Source organism: Trachinotus anak, unplaced genomic scaffold (genome assembly GCF_046630095.1).
Source record: "Trachinotus anak isolate AG129_WGS33_773 ecotype Australia unplaced genomic scaffold, CSIRO_AGI_Tana_v1 ptg000015l, whole genome shotgun sequence".
Lineage (NCBI taxonomy): Eukaryota > Metazoa > Chordata > Actinopteri > Carangiformes > Carangidae > Trachinotus > Trachinotus anak.
Genome location: NW_027273866.1, coordinates 7,736,167 through 7,754,211, shown reverse-complemented (window position 1 = coordinate 7,754,211; position 18,045 = coordinate 7,736,167). Strand labels below are relative to the sequence as shown.

Below are 18,045 nucleotides of genomic sequence, written 5' to 3'. Positions count from 1 at the left end.
GAAATAAGGAAGGGAAGGAAGAGATACTCAGAGAAAATCAGCTGAGAAAAATCAGACGGCAGTGTGCTCGGTTCATGCAGAGTCCAAAGGTAAACCACAGTGGGGTCAAGTAGACGATCAGCAAACCAAGCAGCAGCAGCAGAGTCAGTGAGACCAGCCCACATTGTGTAATCTTACACATCCACTGGGATTTAGAAACATCTGAATTCACCATCAAAGCAGTGATATTTGTTGTTGTTTCTCCTTCTCTTTGTTTGCATGTCATTACTGGTTTTCTTTCCATATATATATATATATATATATATATATATATATATATATATATATATATATATATATATATATATATATATATATATATATATATATATATAGTAGATTCATCAAATTAAATGGTGGTCTGTGAATCTTACAACACGGGTATTATCTTCTTTCCCTGTGTGCCTCTGCAATACACAGTAGTGATTCATATTCTTCTCTGTGTGTGATTGCATTTCAGTGTGGGTTGGTGTAAATGAATATTTCTATACCTCTGTCTCTGTCTCTGCCATCTTCCTAAGCACTCTGCTATTCTGTGCCTCCGATATCAGTACAAGTCCAATTGGCTGGCGACGCCACTGTGTCCGATTAAGACTTGCCAGCCACTGATTTTTATTGGCTGTGTAATGGTGCAGAACCTAAACATTTATCAGGGTCGATGGACTGTGTGTAGTACAAGCTATTAGGGAATGCAGAGGAGGCGAGTGGGTGTAGAAAGAACGAGCAATGGGTGTCAGAATGAGCTGTCACCTGGAGGGAAATTAAAGATGTCACAAACAGGAAATTGTTTAGGGTTTGTTTTTGCTGCAGTGTGGCCTGGCGCTGTCTGCTTTGTTTTAATGACAAACTACTTAACAGTTTGACAGTTGGTGCAATATGGCAAAAAACTGTAGTATCCTATAGGTTGCAGCTTATAAATGCTGCGTCCTCTAAACAAAAAGATGGTGAATTTAAAGAAAATAATTAGTAAAACAAAGACAAATCCGACCTACCTGGTTCAGAAGAGGAGGACTTCATCAGTTTTCGGTGCGTTGTGTCCTCACACAGGTGCTGGCTGTCCCACTATGAACCTCTGGCTGACAAATCTGTGTATAATCCGCTAATGTTCTTAATCCTGGGGTCACATTAAAAAATGGATGAGAAATTAATCTGCTGTCAGGTCTGTCAGGTATATTTTGTCAGTGCCAGCAGCGCTTATTTTCTACCAAATCCTTTTGTATGGGCCAATGTGGCCCCACCACCAACCAAACCAGCCAGCCAAATCCCTCTGTGCAGTCTAATGTTCTCTGTCCTTTTGTCCCTGAATCGTGAAGATTTCATTAAAGCGGAGAAGTTTAAAGACAGAACACCCAAAGCGCAATTCATAGAACGACAGTTTGGTGTTCTGCCTCTTTGAGCAGCTATAAAGCAGAGTGGAGGGAATGAAACTATTGTGGCTGGAGACAGAGAAATCTGCTCTACAGCCAGAACATTGTGGATGCTTTTGCTCCCCTGGCAGACGGAAAGTTCGAAACTTGGTCACACTGTGAAAATGTTTTACTGCTTCCTCCCTCGCATGGGTGCAAACATCAAGTGTGTTCTGTTTCAATGTCTGCCATATCTGCCTATGCCATGCTATGCCGTGCATATGTGGTGCGGTAACCAGGCTAATTTCATTGCTTCTGGCTGAGTGGATCAAAAAGACCCGCATTCACTGTTTTTCTTCTGTTTGCTCTCCCCCTTTCATGCACTAATCTGTGCAAAAGACAGATTTAAAGCAGCGCTCCCCCGGAGCCATCCTTCTCTTTTTAGATTGGTAAAAGAGGAGAAATTGGAAGGATGTGCTTGTTTTGGGGCACAGGGATTGCAGGATTCACTCTCAGGTGAAAGTTGTGGTTAAATGTGTAACATTTTCTGAGAGGTCACACAGAGCAGAGTACGCTGCAAGAAAACTGGGGATTGTACTGTAGGAATTCCCTCCACTCTTCAGTATTTTAACAATATCTTACACACATAAATTTCCTGTTTTTTTTTCATACAGTTTTATACTTTTAATTAAATATAAAATAATAGGAGAAAGATAATAAACTTTATGATAGATAATTATGACTGAATAGACACCATATCATAAGCTTCAAATTTTTAGACTCCTTTTATGATTTATTTGGTTGTATTTTGGAGTTTTTGGAGTCAACTGTCCTCATCTACACCTTATTCCAGGGCGTTGTCAGTATGATGTAAGGTGGCGGCCATGATTGTTAATAAAGATGTCACTGCTCCAGCACCATCACTCACCTGTGCCAGTCTGGCCTTGTCCCTCGAATAAAAAAACACTCTAAGTCAGGATATATCACATCTGCAATTCCAAACCACTGAACATTCTTCATTTGTCCATCTCCTGAGAAAACAACCAAGAAACAAGTGGATCTGCTTATCAAACCCTGAATTAGACTCAGGCCCGGAGCTAAACTATTATGGAGTTCAATATGTAATACCATACCTGTTAGTGTAAATCCAACATAATGTTTAACACAAAATCTAATTGGTTAATGTCTGAAGTAGAAAACATCTTTGACTAATAAACCCAGACCACACCAGCGTCAGTACGACCAGTCTCATTTTGCAGCTTTGCAGTGTTTCAGGAATAGTTTAATCTACAGATATTTCATACTTATGAGGTTTGGACATAGACAGGATTACAGTGGAAGACCTTTTTATGGTAGCGCTCATTATCCTCCCCTACAGCATCAACATTTTACAGTTCTGTAAAATCTCTCTGAGAGCAGGTGCCTCCGGACAAAATCTTTACAAACTGTGACCCAAGGTGACCTAAGATCTAAGGTTTGAGGGAATATGACATGAAAATATCTGTACTGCAACACACAGTTTTAATGCTATAATTTTAGCCTCATCACCCACTTTAAATCTGCACCAGTCAGACTTTGACTCATAATAAATATACCTTATATGATACTGGGGACTTTAATAATCTATACAGTGGTGAAAAACAGGGAAATCAACTCATACAGGGTTGGGTTCAACTGGAACAGCCTGTCTGCTGACCTGAGAATATTACATTAAATTGTACTCATGTAAAATCAAACTGAAAACCTTAAATACTGAATATTTAGGTTTTGTCTGACATTTAAGGTAAATTATTGGTTTGGATCACTGAAAAAGTAGATGAGTATGTGCAGTTCCACTTTTTATTCCTAATTTATGGAAGTGGGGATTTTAATTCAAAATAAAATAACACCACACACCCTACAGACTAATGTGTGTAGCATAAGACTTTTCTGTCTTGAATGAAGGTGGACACTGTTATGATGAAGAAGCCCACATTGCTCATAAAAGAAGCAGTTTGTTTATGAGCTGAGTGCCTTCCTCTCCTACAGTACATGCCCAGGGAGAAGACCTCTCCTTCAGTATAAGGGTACCTCTTTGTTGATGACTCGCATTAAGAGGGGGGGGATTATGGCTCTAAAAATCCCTGCTTTCACCCTGAGCACCTTGAATCACTTGAAATTGGAGGTGTTCCTGCAGTGTTTTGCCTTGTGGTCTTAAAATAGCTTGTGTGCAGCCTTGGTGTGTTCTGCTGCAGTTGTCAGGAGGCCAGTTGATGAATGCATGGGTCCTTGAGATTAGTTAATCACTATCAACAGTAAATTTGCATAGTCTTAAATGTGTAAATCTGAAACCAAGCGAATTGCCGTGTGTATTTCTTCATGCTACCAGCCAAACGCTCTCTATGCAGCCTGTAACCTGGCTGTCATGACTACAAAAATTGCAGACACACAGGTACAGTGTAATCTCTGCTGAGCCCTGCAACACTCACATGATGTAAATGCATGACAGCATGCATAATTGCATTGGAACATACCCCAATAATTCTGCCATTTTGCTGGAGTTTGAAACCAGGTTGGAAGCAAAGCATCAAAAATGATGACAGTTGCATTTAAACACTGCACTGTAAACGTACAGTAGACACTTCAAATTCCTTGTTGAATCTAATTATTTTTCTGCGCTTATTTGCAAAGCTCGACCTATTCATTTTCTTAAATTCTGTGATGCTTTTAAGTGAATATTGAACCCTAATAGTTTGAAGGTTTTGTATTGTAGCAATTGAGTCCCAGAAATAGCTACAGATGAGCAAGGGAGAAAAGAGAGGGAGACAAAGATGCATAGAGGCGTGCACTGCATTGCATCAGACCGAAGTTGACAAACGGTTCTTCTTTCTTCTGTTTTTCTTTTTTCAAGTTCATGACTTAGGGAGAAATCTCGGGTCCCTGCTGAGTTGGAGATGGATGTGCCGGTGCCGCTGCTCTTCGATTCCTCCTGGCTTTGCAGAGTCATCTTGGCAGGTGAATCATGAAAAGACCAGCCCCTCCCCTGATCACCTGCAATGGTCAGCTGCAAATATCTCATTTTTATCTCTCTGTGTCTTTTATTTCTTTCTTGCTCACTCTCACTGTCTCTGCTCCTCTCTCTCTCTCTCTCTCTTTCTTGCGCGGGTATATCATTGTGCACCACCTCTTTTTTCTCTCCCCACCTTTTGTTTTCATTCTGACCTTCAGGAGGAGTACACCACCTTACCCTCAACGCTAGCTGCATTCTTTCATCCTTTCTCAAATGTGTGAAGACGGGATGAGCAGGGCACAAGAAAGGGCAGCCCCCCCCCCTCAGTATTCAGAGCCATGATCGGCTTTTTGTCATTCCTGCAGAGTACAAGGAAAGTCACAAACTAAGTCCATAGTGAGACCCTGCAAATGAATAGCTCACTGTAAGGGCTGTAGGCAGTGTCTGATTTGATGCAGGCCGGGAAGGTTCCCGTAGGCCACTCTGTTATGGAGCATAAGTATTGATGTGTCTCATGAAAGCAGTATCAGTATTGCAACACAGAGAGATGAGATCTTGTTCAAGGTGTGTCCTGCAGTAGTTTTTTTTTTTTTTTTTTTTTTTTTTTTTAAATACAGAGTGGGTGTGGCTAACGTCTTCACTGCACCAAGGCAAAACTTCCACTGGACATATATATAAATATATATGTGTGATAGGTGAGTCAAGACAAGCTGGAGCAGCAGACACAAAGTACTGCACCTCACACATTTCTGGTGTACACGAATCCCACTTTTATTTTCCACAGAAAAAAAAAAGATGTTTTTTTTTGTTTTTTTTTTTCTGGTCTGTTTCGGGTTACATTTAAAACCATTCTATGAAAAACTGTAGCACCAGAGCAGATTTCTATTGCCCATTCTTTGATAAAAATGTCAATTTGTGCTATTTTCCAGTTTTGTTCAGCTTTGATTGGGGACATTTTCTTCTTGTTTATAAAAAAAGACTAGCACTTCATTTCTTTTTCCAGTCATTTGCAAAATAAAACAGAGAAAACTGTATATCTTATTATTATTATTGGGTTTTTTTTTTGTTTTTTTTTTTGTCATTTAAATCACAACAAATACATTTAAAGCAAATAAAAAAAAAAAAATTGGGCGGCATTTAGCATAATCCAAGCAGGGAATCAGCTTTCATGATGATTATTATATATCTATATATTTATATGTATACATATATATTATGTTTATATACAAGTATGGCACTTGATTACACAAAAGCAAGAGAACACTTCACAAATAAAAGCAGTGGGCGCTTTGGTGTGTTATAAATTAAGGAAGTCAGACGTTAGCGTTTGCAGCAGATTCACCAGATACTGTTTTGCAAGTCAGCTATAAAGCAATGGAATGGTTACATATGTTAAGGTCAGTGGTGCAACACAGGCAACAAAAAAAGAAAAAATAAGAAAAAGAAAAGAACATGAATTACGCTGATGTATTTCAACTAGGTCGAACCATTGTCAGTAGGGATTTATATATGTATTCATATATAAATCTGGGTGGTAGATTTCGTCCGTTTAACCACTGTGTATGGTGCCATTTAATTGGGTTGGTGCCAAAAACAGGTGGAAAGTAAATGTCTTACAAACACCGTCAGGTCAGTAGCACGTTTTTGGATATAAGGTCAGGCTCTCAAGTGTTCACCTCTTAGTGCAATTTTTGCATTTACTCTCTTCAAGTACAGCAGAACAGCCCACACAAAGAGTAAATATGTGAACACGTTAAACATGGTCTCCGTTTAGCATCTTACAGAGTATAAACGTTGCTAAAAAGTTGCATCAGTGCAATAATAAATAAGTAAACAAACGTGTAATCCACGCTTGCCATGAAGTCCTTAAAAGACCAACAAATCAAAAACAAAACAAAAAAACAAAAACAAAAAAAAATCTGCCCACTCTTGAAGTCATGACACGAATTTAGGCGTGCGGAGCTGTCCATCATGTCCATCATGGTTTTCTGTTGTTTTATGTTTTATACATGTTTTCACACCCTCCTCCTCCTCCTCCTCCTCCTCAGGTGTTACACATAAGCAGAGTCACTGGACTGAGTGCGGCCAAAATTAGGCACACTCATCCTCGGCAAGTCCTTATTTCTGATTTCATAAATGGACTTCCGCCGAGCCTGCACACCCCGCACGGCCGTTTTGATTTTCCTCCAGCCCAAATGATTGAGTTCGGCCAGGTTCAGCACCACGCAAAACCCACTGACCGCGAACATGAACACCAGGAACACTGTCTTCTCCGTGGGTCTGGAGACGTAGCACTCGACATCTTTTATGCAGGGGTAGCGATCACATTCGTACACCGACGGGACGTTGAATCCATACAAGAAATACTGACCCACCAAAAAGCCAATTTCCAGCGCGTTTCTGAAAACCACCTGGATGATGTAAAACCTGGAGATGCCCTCCTGCCGCCTCATTTTGGACTTTGTAGTTCTCATGGCCGAATTAGGGATCTCTTTGACTTCTAAACAGTCCGGCTCGGCTTCTTTGGTGGAGTTCTCAGTGTTTTGCAGTACTCCGTTAACAATGGTGTTCTTGATCTTTTTGCTCTCGTCTCGCTTCAGTGAATCTTGATCCTTGTCCAGTGTCAGATAGACTGTCGAGTAGCGCCGCTCCTTCTGCTTGGCCGACTGATGCACCGAGTATGTGATAAAACAGAGACTCGGGGTGCACACCATGATGATCTGAAAAACCCAATATCTAATGTGTGAAATGGGAAATGCCTTGTCGTAGCATGCCTGGTTGCAGCCCGGTTGTAAGGTGTTACAAACAAACATGGTTTGCTCGTCATCATAGACAGTCTCTCCAACTATTGCTACGATTAGAATCCGGAAGATGACCACCACTGTTAGTAGGATCCTAAAAAGCAAGGACACAAACAAACAATGTGAAAATAAGTGTAAATATATGTGTTAACTGACACCAAATGTGGTTGGGTTGTGCGCTGCCTCGGTGGCTGAAGCGCTCAGGATCCAATTCTGGGTGTGCTGGATTTAGGGAGCTGTCCAGTCCTGAAACAGGACGCTCTTGAGGATGAGGATGCTATGTGCTGCTTATTATGTGGATCTGTGTTGTATGTGTTTTGAGATTGAATGGCTGAAGTGACACGTAAGCAATCGGCGTTGCTTTGACTGTACCTGTGTGAGCATTGTTAATGGAAAGAGGTGATAACGCCGACTCCCATCGCCCAATCTCTTCCTGCCACCACTGAGTGCACAACCACCACTCAAACTCACCAACACACATCAAATGGATAAGTGGATGAATGAATACATGAAATGACAGATGATTTTCTTTTTTTTTTTTTTTTTTTTTTTTTTGTTTAGTTAAGGCTGAACCATCCCAGGTTCGGAAAAGACAGCTGTTAACTGGTTTTTTACTCGGCCGCCTCGTTTAGGAGGACAAAAAGAAGGAAATCTGTGAAACAAGACAGAAAAATCCACAACACAGACACGAAGGACTGGGCACCATGCTACAGAAGATCCTTGAGGCACAACACAGAAACGGGGGGCTGGGAACCATGCTAAAGACGATCCTGGAGGCTGCTGCGTTTCTTCGGTTGTTCTTGCTTTTTGCTGATCATCTTACCTTCCTATCATAGTAGAGTGCTGCTGGACAGCAGCCTCCAGGAGCCTCTCTAGTATAGTCCATTCCCCCATTTCTGAGCATCCGGAGAAGACGAGGGCACAACAGCACTGTGTTCAAATCCCTCCAAAAAAAAAAAGCGCGTTATTTCCCGTCCCGCTTCTCTCTGCCTCTTGTTGTCGTCGGTCTCCAAAGCTTCCGATTTCAGCTAAAAAAAAAGATGCATCCGTCGGGGGATGCCGCTGCCGTCCTCGCTTCTCTCTGTCTCTCTGCGCGCTGTCTGCTGGGTTATGTGCTGAGCGCGCAACGCCAGCGAACGTCCTGCTGTGTGTGCCGAGCGCTCCCACGACGCTTCCACACTCTTCCTTGTCATGGGAGTCTGAAGGGCTGATTACTATAAGCCCTCCTATTTTCGATCTTCAGATCAGGTTGATGGGCTGCGCGCTGCGTCTGGATGGAGGGAGGTTGGATTTAATGTCTTGCCAGCGTTAATCCGCCTTTAAGTAGTCTGCCCCCTCCCATGCGTCACATACGCGCAGACAGGTCCGTGGAGCGCAGCCAGGAGAACCACGGTTCCTGGTTTTTCAATATTTCAGTTTTGTATACAGCTTGCGCCATTCAGTGGACACTCCTGTGGACGGTTGTGTCCACGGGAGATTGTGCAGCCTACGGTACCTTCAGTTGATACACTTTGACACGCGTGGCTCCACATGAGAATCAGACCCTCTAACCATGACTGTATTGTACCGCTACTCATCTCAGTGAGCTTCACAACCACATGTGCACCACATCCTCCTCCATCCTTTGTGGGTGCACCGCGTCCCGGGCACAAAGGGTCAGTGCGACTTCTCTGTGTTTTGAAGTTATCAGTGATATTAAGAGATTTGCAAAGACTGAGGGGTCTTGTGCAGCATATGACACCGTTTCACCAAACCTATTGTTCTGTGCATCTCACCAAAGCCTATGGGCCACACGGCTTTATAAAAGGATCTAATCTCCCGTTCTTGGCAGGGATAGCCTGGCATGCCCAGAGGAACCCCTCACCATGCCGCAGACTGCTGGCCCGGCTGGTAGAGCTGTTGTTTCCACCTCGGGCAAAGATGATGCTCTGGATGCAGTGACAGAGTGAAAGTACCATCCGAGTTGCTAATCGCTTTACAAGGCAGCCTGCTTTGCCTGCCTTCCCGTCTCTCGGCCTGCCCGTCTGTCTCTCTCTCTCTTTGTCTGTGTGGAGGTTTAAAAATAGAAACAAAATATGTGACCCCGCCCTACATATTGCTGTGAGATTTGATCAACTTACGGCGTTGCATCGTGCATGCACTCTAGTACTAGACCGTCGTGTGGTTTGACATTGAAGTCGTAGTTATTTGTGTGATTGTCCCTTTTGAGCTGGAGTTACATTCACGCCTGCAGACTGACCTGCTCTAAATTTGCTCTTCCGCACAGCCCGGCCAATCAAAGCGATGCATCCTAATGAATTGTCCCTCTGATGTGTGGTGTGTTTGTGATCGTTACTTGTCTGCCGGTGTGTTTGCAGGTAGGCAGTGTGAGCGCCGTGTCCAGCCTGGGAGACGGGGGATTACCGGTCACATGACAGTGGTGTTTTCAGTCAGTGAAACTTTGTGAGGTTAATTTCTCATGAGGTGGCTTATCCTCTCCGCTCACTGTAATCTTTTCTAATTCAAATCTTTATTAACCTTTACTTATCCATCACGTGACGAGAGGGCAGGGCCCCGCTCGCTTTCGAAAGACAGAGGGGAAAGGGAGAGAGAGAGAGAGAGAGAGAGAGAGAGAGAGAGAGAGAGAGAGAGGAGGAGAGAGGTTGTTGTGGATCCTGAACCCGGTTCTTGTTATCTCTTCAGAAAGGAATAAAGAAAACGTGTTCGGTTGGAAGTCCCGGTTCTCGTTTATTTATAAACCTATACATATCCACATATAAATTGCACTTGAGCGTAAACAAAGAATTTGACAACAACATACGAATTTCTGCTTTGGAGCCATAAATTAGGTTTTTTTTTTTTTTGGCAGAGAAGGGAGGAGATAAGGGTGAAGAGAGTGAGGGGGGGGGTCAGTCTGGTGATTAGAAGCACTTCCTGTGGACGATGGAAGGTCCAGCCTCATCATACTCCTGCTTGCTGATCCACATCTGCTGGAAGGTGGACAGAGAGGCGAGGATGGAGCCGCCGATCCACACGGAGTACTTCCTCTCAGGGGGGGCGATGATCTAAACGCAAACACACAGGTTCATCTGGGACCCCGCTCCCTAGAAATGTTACAGTAGTGCAACAGCCAGTCAAAGTTACCTTGATCTTCATGGTGCTGGGGGCCAGAGCAGTGATCTCCTTCTGCATGCGGTCAGCGATACCAGGGTACATGGTGGTGCCGCCGGACATGACGTTGTTGGCGTACAGGTCCTTACGGATGTCAATGTCGCACTTCATGATGCTGTTGTAGGTGGTTTCGTGAATGCCCGCAGATTCCATGCCTGTGCAAACACAGCAGCCAAGTTAGTGAGTTTTACCCCCCCCCCCCCCCCCCCAAGCCATCAGCTGTCCCAACAGGTGCTGAAGTGGACAGCTCCGCCAGCAGCTGCGCACTCCGCGGCACAAATGTGACCAATAAGCCCCAGCTTCAGATCACGCACGTCTATTTATCGGCCGTAATGTGGTAAATTGAAGGTGGATCAACTGTGACCTCCAGTTAGTGATCCTAATCGGGCAGCCAACCACTAATGTGAGCAATAAACACCTCTATTTTCAGTTTACTTTAAAAGTTTACTCTGATGCTGTTCCACATCGGCCGAAGATTTACATCAGATTTGTAAGCAAGCAGCGGTGGAGGTGAAGTATTCAGACCGTTTACTTCAGTAAAAGAAAGAAAAGTAACAATATCACGATAAAAAAAAAAAATCTGCCTGCAAAATCTTGCTTAGGTAAAGTACAGAAGCAGCTATTATCAGCAAAATATTTTGAGATTAATTATTGTTGCAATGATATATAAACAATTTTAATGTTGTAGCTGATGCTGTATCATAGCTTATGAGTTAATCACATGCTTTGTACAGAAACCTTTGTAACTATAGTGCCTAAAGTACCTGCATGTCACAGCAATGTTGTAGAATAAAAAGTAACTACAAGATTTCACGGAAATGTAGGCTACTGAAGTCAAATTATAACATGGTGTGAAACGGGAATGCTCAAGTGAAATAAGTACCTTAAAATTGTCCTTAAGGTTCTATCTAAACACACCTTTTTCCACACTAGTGGGGTAAAATCACGTGATTAAAATGCACGAACACTGCTCCTTGCTGATTTATGCCAAAAACAAGTGTTACCTTATAACTTCCTCAAAAGTTAATTCATCATTAAAAGTTATTTAAAACCCCTGGTTAATTGTGATAGTTAAAGACTATAAAGTTAAGTTACTGTATGTTCCCTGGACAGTGTCACTGCAACTAAAGTAGTTCCTGAATGTGTGCGCTCGCCTTTACGCACCAATGAATGAGGGCTGGAAGAGGGTCTCCGGGCAGCGGAAGCGCTCATTGCCGATGGTGATGACCTGACCGTCGGGCAACTCGTAGCTCTTCTCCAGGGAGGAGGAGGAGGCGGCGGTGGCCATCTCGTTCTCAAAGTCCAAAGCGACGTAGCACAGCTTCTCCTTAATGTCACGCACGATCTCACGCTCAGCTGGAGGGATGAAGTGACGTGAAGTTATAAATGTGCTTCATTAAACTTATCAAAACAGTGTGGCCATTAGTCCCATTGTGTACGTGAAAAGTACATTTCTTCCCCTGGTTTGTAATTTATTTTTCCCAGCTGAGCTTAAACTATTGCATTGGGGAGAAGTTTATAGTTTACAAAACAAAGTAGTGTTCCAAGTTTTTAATTCATTTTATGGCGCAGATGGATAATTGGAATCTAGAAATTACCCAGTTTTAAATTTTGTGTATGTTTTTAATGATGTGTGAGAATGTGGGAAAAAAAGTGTGTGTAGACCTATTAGAGTGTTAAAATAACTGTGATGTGGAAACGTGCAGTGCTTTAACCTTGTCAGAGGTCTGGATGAGTAGTTTTTACTCACCAGTTGTGACGAAAGAGTATCCGCGTTCAGTCAGGATCTTCATGAGGTAATCTGTGAGGTCACGACCGGCCAAATCCAGACGCATGATGGCGTGAGGAAGAGCGTAACCCTCATAGATGGGCACGTTGTGGGTCACACCATCACCGGAGTCCAGGACAATACCTTTGGATCAATAAAAAAGGATGAAAAAGATTAAATTCTTATACCAACTCGCTGAGCAAAATCTCTTTCACACCTGGGGAACGCGTCATAGGCTACCTGTGGTACGTCCAGAAGCGTATAGGGACAGCACGGCCTGGATGGCCACGTACATTGCGGGGACATTAAAAGTCTCAAACATGATCTGAGTCATCTTCTCTCTGTTGGCCTTTGGGTTGAGGGGAGCCTCTGTCAGCAGGGTGGGGTGCTCCTCTGGAGCCACTCGCAGCTCGTTGTAGAAAGTGTGGTGCCAGATCTTCTCCATGTCGTCCCAGTTAGTGATGATGCCGTGCTCGATGGGGTACTTCAGGGTCAGGATACCTCTTTTGCTCTGAGCCTCGTCGCCGACGTATGAGTCCTTCTGTCCCATACCAACCATGACGCCCTGATAACAGGAGGGTCCAGGAATTAGTGATGTGGTGGGATAACTACTACTAATCATCGCAGATACTCATCACCACAACAATATGCACAACTAAACTGTGTTTTCAGAAAAAAAAAAACAGGTCTGGTTTTCCTCCGTCATCAGCTGAAATGTAGATGAACTTTGGTGCGCAATTACGCACGGATGATCCTCCCTCATCCAAAGACATTTATTGTTTTTTTCTGTTTGAAGTTCATTATCTTAATAGGTCTGTGGGGTTCATGTGCAGTTCACATTACCTGGTGACGGGGGCGACCAACGATGGACGGAAACACGGCGCGGGGTGCGTCATCACCGGCGAAGCCAGCCTTCACCAGGCCGGAGCCGTTATCGCACACCAGGGCGGTGGTCTCTTCGTCGTCGCACATGACGTCAGCTCTGCAACACACACGCCGTAGCAATATTAGATCCAGTCATGAAATTCCCTGTCTGTTTTGAACTGGATGATTGAAGAAATCTTCTTCTCAGACACAACAATCAACACACCTAAGGTCGTTTTTTGTGGACAAACAACCCATGAAATGGGGGTTAGTTAAAGCTCATAGTGATTGATGCACATAGTACATCATATAGAAGTGTTATGTTAAAGGATTGAGTTAGTATTTCAGACTTCAGACTGGGTTAGTATTTTTTTATTTATTTTGCTGGGTCACTGACATTAGTGCTGTGCAAAGTTAGTATCTTTTTAGTATTTTCACAAAAGCAGTTACCCACAATCAGCAAAAGAAAAACAAAAGATGATGGACCACAGGCATATGAGGAGACATGATCCTTTGCAGTTAGATGGTAACATTTGGTTAGTCAAAGATGGAGGTGACCATCATTCCTGTTAAAATCCTGTATCCATTGCCTTGTGATAAATCCACCGGTTGGCTTTATTTAGTCCTCCTTTAGTCAGCCCCTGTAGATACTCACCAGATCAGCACCAGGCGCTGGATCTTGAGAGTGTAAACCAGGGGTGCCGAAATGTCAAGTTGAACCAATTTATACTCTGACAAGTGTCAGTGAGATGGGGCTGAGCAGTGCGACCCCTTCTCCATATTTGGTAGCCCATTGCCCCATTGACAACAGCCACTCCATGAATGGCATGACAAGGAGAGGGGACTCCCAGGCAGACATCTGTGCCTGCAGCCCATGTATGGAGGGCACCGGAGAGGGCAGGGAAACAATGACAGGCTTCCTTTTGATCTTTTCCGTATGGATAGATCTCTATAATATTATTGTAAAACCCCTCTGTCACTGTGGAGAGCCTACTCAAATGAATGACACAGGAAGTATAACATATTTCTATCTATTGTCAGTACAGTCCTCCTTTAATATTAGTGTTTTAACAAAGGCAAACTGACATCACATTGAAGGGCACAGTAGTAGAATCAGTGATTTTAAACAGAAAGAGGCACATTTCTTTCTCTTACTTTCTGGTGTCTAAAGAACCTATATGGGTCACAAAATGTCTTGTACTGTCAGCCATATCCGCTGTTACAGAATATCCAAACAGGGGTTTGATAAATCAGTAAATATTGACAGATTTTTAAAAATATTCTAAATAATCCAGTTTATTCCAGTAGTTTTGTGTCTGTATTTCTGGAAACCTCTCTGATCAGATCAGACTGGTAGGACACATGTAGCCCGACAGTACCAAATGGAGGGACCACTTGTGCCGCACAGCTGGTGTCAGCAGCTGTTTGACTCCATACCCCACATTTCAGACTTGTTTCAACAAAGATGGGGAAGCTACTGCTGCCGACCAAACATTCCCATTTTAGTTTGGTGTTGAGTGTGTCCCCAGTCAAAACAGTTTTATTAAATTTCACGCAAAGCCTGCACATACGTTCATAAACGACAGCACCCTGCTGGACTCACCATATGGTAAAAGAGGGAATATTTTTGCCGATGCATTAATATATTTCATTTACATAAAATCAATGAGTTTTCATTATTATAATGAGCTTCTTTGAAGTTATTGATGTGGTGGCCATGCAACATGCTGTGTCCGCATATGAAAAATGTTGAATTTATTAAAATTTATGCTCTCTTGGTTTTGCATTTGCATATTTTACTTTTATTGACATGTTAGAGAAGAAATCTTAATACAAAATATACAATATACAATTTACTAAAAAATGTTTTCAGTGCCCTCAGTAGAAAGATTTAGTCTATAACACACAGTACACACTCAAAAACAGAGAGAAATACTTTGGCCAAGATATAATATCAAAGGTTATCCAGGGCAGAGATTTTATTCTCCTTGGCATACTTCTCATCCACTGTCTGAACACATACTACTACCTCAAACACCAACCACCGGATTAATGATTATCTTTTTATGGAATAAAAGTCAAGGTAATGTATTCCTTCATGTAAGAAACCTTTACAGATAAATCAAAAGCAAAGTTGATATAATTTGTTGTTCCCAACATCAAAACAATGAGGAAAAAGGAACATCTCTTGTTGTGACATGTGCCATATTCTTTCTTTATTCCTGCACCGAGGAAAGAACTAGACACAGGAAATGACATTGCCGGTTTGCTTGAAACAGACAGAGAGCAAGCTCTGAAGGCTGTAAAATAACATTGGCTAAGAGCAGTGGATGGTCCCACCACAAGGAGGACAAGACAAAAGGGCACAGCAAGCCATGAATCATATGCTGCTGTCACCCGACCCCGAGCCATAACCCTTCACTGTGTGACTCTTTGTTTTGGTCTTATGTAATGAGTGGTAGGCTGTGGTCTGCTTTAAACATCCTTTTGCCCCAGTATTCAAATAACGCTAACATTTTATGACCAGAGTTTAGTTAAGTCTGTCAGTGGAGAACAGAAATGTTAAGAGGGAACGGAGTTTGTCCCTGGGCCAAAATATCCCATTCTTATAAAATTATATTTCAGTATTTATCCTTGGCTATCTGTTTTCACAGCGCATACGGGTACTATTACTGTTAGTCAAAGGGCTCAGGATGTATACAACAACATTGTTAAACTGTAAAATATTTGTTGTGCCCGCTCTCAGAGCACCCACGGGTGTGAAAATCTTGTGCCACTGCCTGGATTAGACAGAGACACTTGGAGGCTGCTCAAATAGTCCTGTAGTGTGACTTTCACTTCAGCAGTTGCTACTGAGATGAAATCATTGTGGCACGATCATTCTCCTCCTACTCACGACCCCCCAGGAGATCAGCCTCATTACTCAGCAGTAGAGATGAGATAGTAAGGGCAAAACTGTCCAGAACAAAAAAACATATTGATTTTCTATGGGAATTTCACATCATAAACAGAGTACAAACCCTTTTAAAGAACCCTGAGGGGAAGTCATTTGCCTGATGCAGGCAAGGTTTTGTACCTAATCAATAATGTGCACATATATAGGAATGTCCCTTTGCTAGATCGTAGCATTTGAGCTGTTCATCAAAAGCTCGCTCAATACAAATGGTCTGAAAGCACTTTGTTCTTTCCAACATGGCGCATTTATCTGTGTTGAGCGTCAGGGGCCATTTAAAGGTCACAGCAGAGAAGACATGAAACATATTGCTCAGTAAAAAATTGGGTGTCCTCTTTCTGGCCCATGCACTGAATACTGAGTGACAAGCTGTTGGCTTATGTTGAAGTCTTCTGCTGGGAACCTCAAACCAGCACAGAGCTTGGATCACCCTGACTCTGGCTGCAGTCGAACAACAAACATGTGCTTGTTCATGATCGCTGACATACTGTTAGTCTCACTTTCCTAAAATGCACAGTTAAATTTTTCCGAACCGTATGAGCATGAACTCAGAATATAAATTGTGTTGTCAGAGGAGAGAGTTACAGATTGATGAACTGGTGCAGGGCAAAAAGCTAAAGTTTATGTTTATTATCTAACTGCTACATTTAATCAAAACAAAATGCAACACCATTTATATTCATACACCAAGTGATGAAAGTTGGAGAGGAAATCTATCACATGCGAGAATTTTTCTCTAACGAAGAACTAAATTATTTAATTACTTAATGCATTATGTTAGTAGTTGTTTAGTAGTAGTGTTTTAAATGCTCATCACATTTATTACATATATCTTTTCCAACCGTAATTAGCTTTTCATGTCATTACATGGATTTTTCTTGTTTTATTTATCCAGTTAACTGCTCTATTATATTTTCTGTAAATTCTATTTTCTAAGATTTCTGAGATTTTCCAAAGTCTAAATGCCAACTCATACATATTAAAAGCTTATATAGAAATAATATTGTCTTTTTTTAAGTAGGATATTGAACCTCAGCATTTGTGGTGAAATGCGTCTGTAGCAGAAGATGTCAAAATATCACGTTTTTTATGAGCTCTTGCAGCTCGTTCATTTTTTCTTTGATCAGATAGTTCCTGATTGAAACCAGAAAACTCCTAACTACATTTGATTTGCTTTAGCCTCATGAATTTGCCATTTTGTATTTCAGAAAAGGTCAAATTATTTTCCCTTACCTCAAAGTACAGGGTTGTATAGTCATAAATATTGACACCCAGTCCAAGTCCTCTATTTGATATGTAAGTAAATTGAGTCAAAACATACTGAAACTAGCTTGTAAAATACCTGCTATTTCTTAATTGCAGAATGTGAATTCCCAGATATACAGAGCACATGACATCATTGTCCTCAGTGATGGTTACAGCCCTGTCCAAAGCTTAACCTTATTGAACTGTAACTGAAACTTTTAAATTGTCCAGCCTCCAAACCTCAATGAAAGTTCCTCATTAGGAAACTAGAAACCAGGAGAAGCTCTTCCTCTTGTGAACTGGAGAAGTGTCCCACTCTGAGGCCTGGCAATCTGACATTTCCTCACATAGCCATTTACCAGTGTTCCCACTTCACCTTGTGTGTTTGTGTGTGTGTGCATGCATGCACGTTTGTGAGGGTGAAATTACAGAGCAGTATGTGGTTAATTGAAATGGGAGGGCTATACTTATCCCCCTCTCTCTTCCTCCCAGGTCTGCTTGCAGCCAGTAGGAGCAGGCTTTTTCCATAGCCAGTCTCAGACCCCACAGAAAAATTCACCAGCTTGCCCCTCTCTCTCTCTTTTGTAGGCTCTCAGTACGGCACTGTCAGCTTGGCTTCAAGGCGTATCGCCTGCTGTATCCTCTGACAAGACTTCTGGGAGGAAAAACAGAGAAAGTTGAATTCAAATCAGGAGATTTTTTTTTTTTTTTTTTTTTTTGGCAAGGGGCTTCTATCCTCAGGATGTTTGGGAGCAGAACTGGGCAGACAAAAAAGCAATCTAACTAGGTCTCATATGACGCTCACATAAATATTGCAACACACATTTGGGCATTGGCCACCTCATTTTTTCAAAGGAATTTGTCTTAGATTAAAAGCTGCATTTAAAAGA

The 18,045-nt window shown here is 42.2% G+C and overlaps 3 protein-coding genes across 4 annotated transcripts in view; 1 reads left to right on the top strand and 2 right to left on the bottom strand.

Annotated features, from left to right (window-relative positions):
- stxbp6 (syntaxin binding protein 6 (amisyn)) overlaps positions 1-4,933 on the top strand; it is a 138,533-nt gene extending 133,600 nt beyond the window's left edge. The window contains exons 6-7 of one of the 2 annotated variants that reach the window (XR_011693740.1): positions 4,276-4,379; positions 4,593-4,933. Coding sequence is in view for 1 of the 2 variants with exons in the window: in XM_071499173.1 (XP_071355274.1) it covers positions 4,276-4,287 (12 nt within the window). In the remaining variant the exon portion in view is untranslated. Of the gene's footprint in view, positions 1-4,275; positions 4,398-4,592 lie in introns of those variants that run through there. The other variant, XM_071499173.1, reaches the window with a different exon arrangement.
- Positions 4,934-5,069: 136 nt separating this feature from the next.
- LOC139633455 (gap junction delta-2 protein) lies at positions 5,070-8,612 on the bottom strand. The gene is made up of 2 exons (XM_071499170.1): positions 7,999-8,612; positions 5,070-7,269 (listed from the first exon to the last, which is right to left on the bottom strand). Exons 1-2 carry the CDS (start codon positions 8,067-8,069, stop codon positions 6,426-6,428), a joined length of 915 nt encoding a protein of 304 aa, XP_071355271.1. The 5' UTR covers positions 8,070-8,612; the 3' UTR covers positions 5,070-6,425.
- Positions 8,613-9,877: 1,265 nt separating this feature from the next.
- LOC139633454 (actin, alpha cardiac muscle 1) lies at positions 9,878-13,687 on the bottom strand. Its single transcript, XM_071499168.1, has 7 exons — positions 13,613-13,687; positions 12,937-13,075; positions 12,334-12,658; positions 12,076-12,237; positions 11,490-11,681; positions 10,299-10,480; positions 9,878-10,219 (listed from the first exon to the last, which is right to left on the bottom strand). The coding sequence occupies exons 2-7, from the start codon at positions 13,063-13,065 to the stop codon at positions 10,076-10,078; spliced, it is 1,134 nt and encodes a 377-aa protein (XP_071355269.1). The 5' UTR covers positions 13,066-13,075; positions 13,613-13,687; the 3' UTR covers positions 9,878-10,075.
- Between the last annotated feature and the right edge of the window lie 4,358 nt (positions 13,688-18,045).

What these genes read in the sequence shown, in the direction of transcription:
- LOC139633454 (XM_071499168.1), bottom strand. Translation starts at nt 13,065, where the DNA reads ATGTGCGACGACGAAGAGACCACCGCCCTGGTGTGCGATAACGGCTCC. An exon ending in CGCTTCTGGACGTACCACAG is followed by an intron (nt 12,238 to 12,333) that starts GTAGCCTATGAC and finishes ATTGATCCAAAG; the next exon opens with GTATTGTCCTGGACTCCGGT. An exon ending in CCAGCACCATGAAGATCAAG is followed by an intron (nt 10,220 to 10,298) that starts GTAACTTTGACT and finishes GTTTGCGTTTAG; the next exon opens with ATCATCGCCCCCCCTGAGAG.
- LOC139633455 (XM_071499170.1), bottom strand. Translation starts at nt 8,069, where the DNA reads ATGGGGGAATGGACTATACTAGAGAGGCTCCTGGAGGCTGCTGTCCAG. An exon ending in CACTCTACTATGATAGGAAG is followed by an intron (nt 7,270 to 7,998) that starts GTAAGATGATCA and finishes CTTGCTTTTTAG; the next exon opens with GATCCTACTAACAGTGGTGG.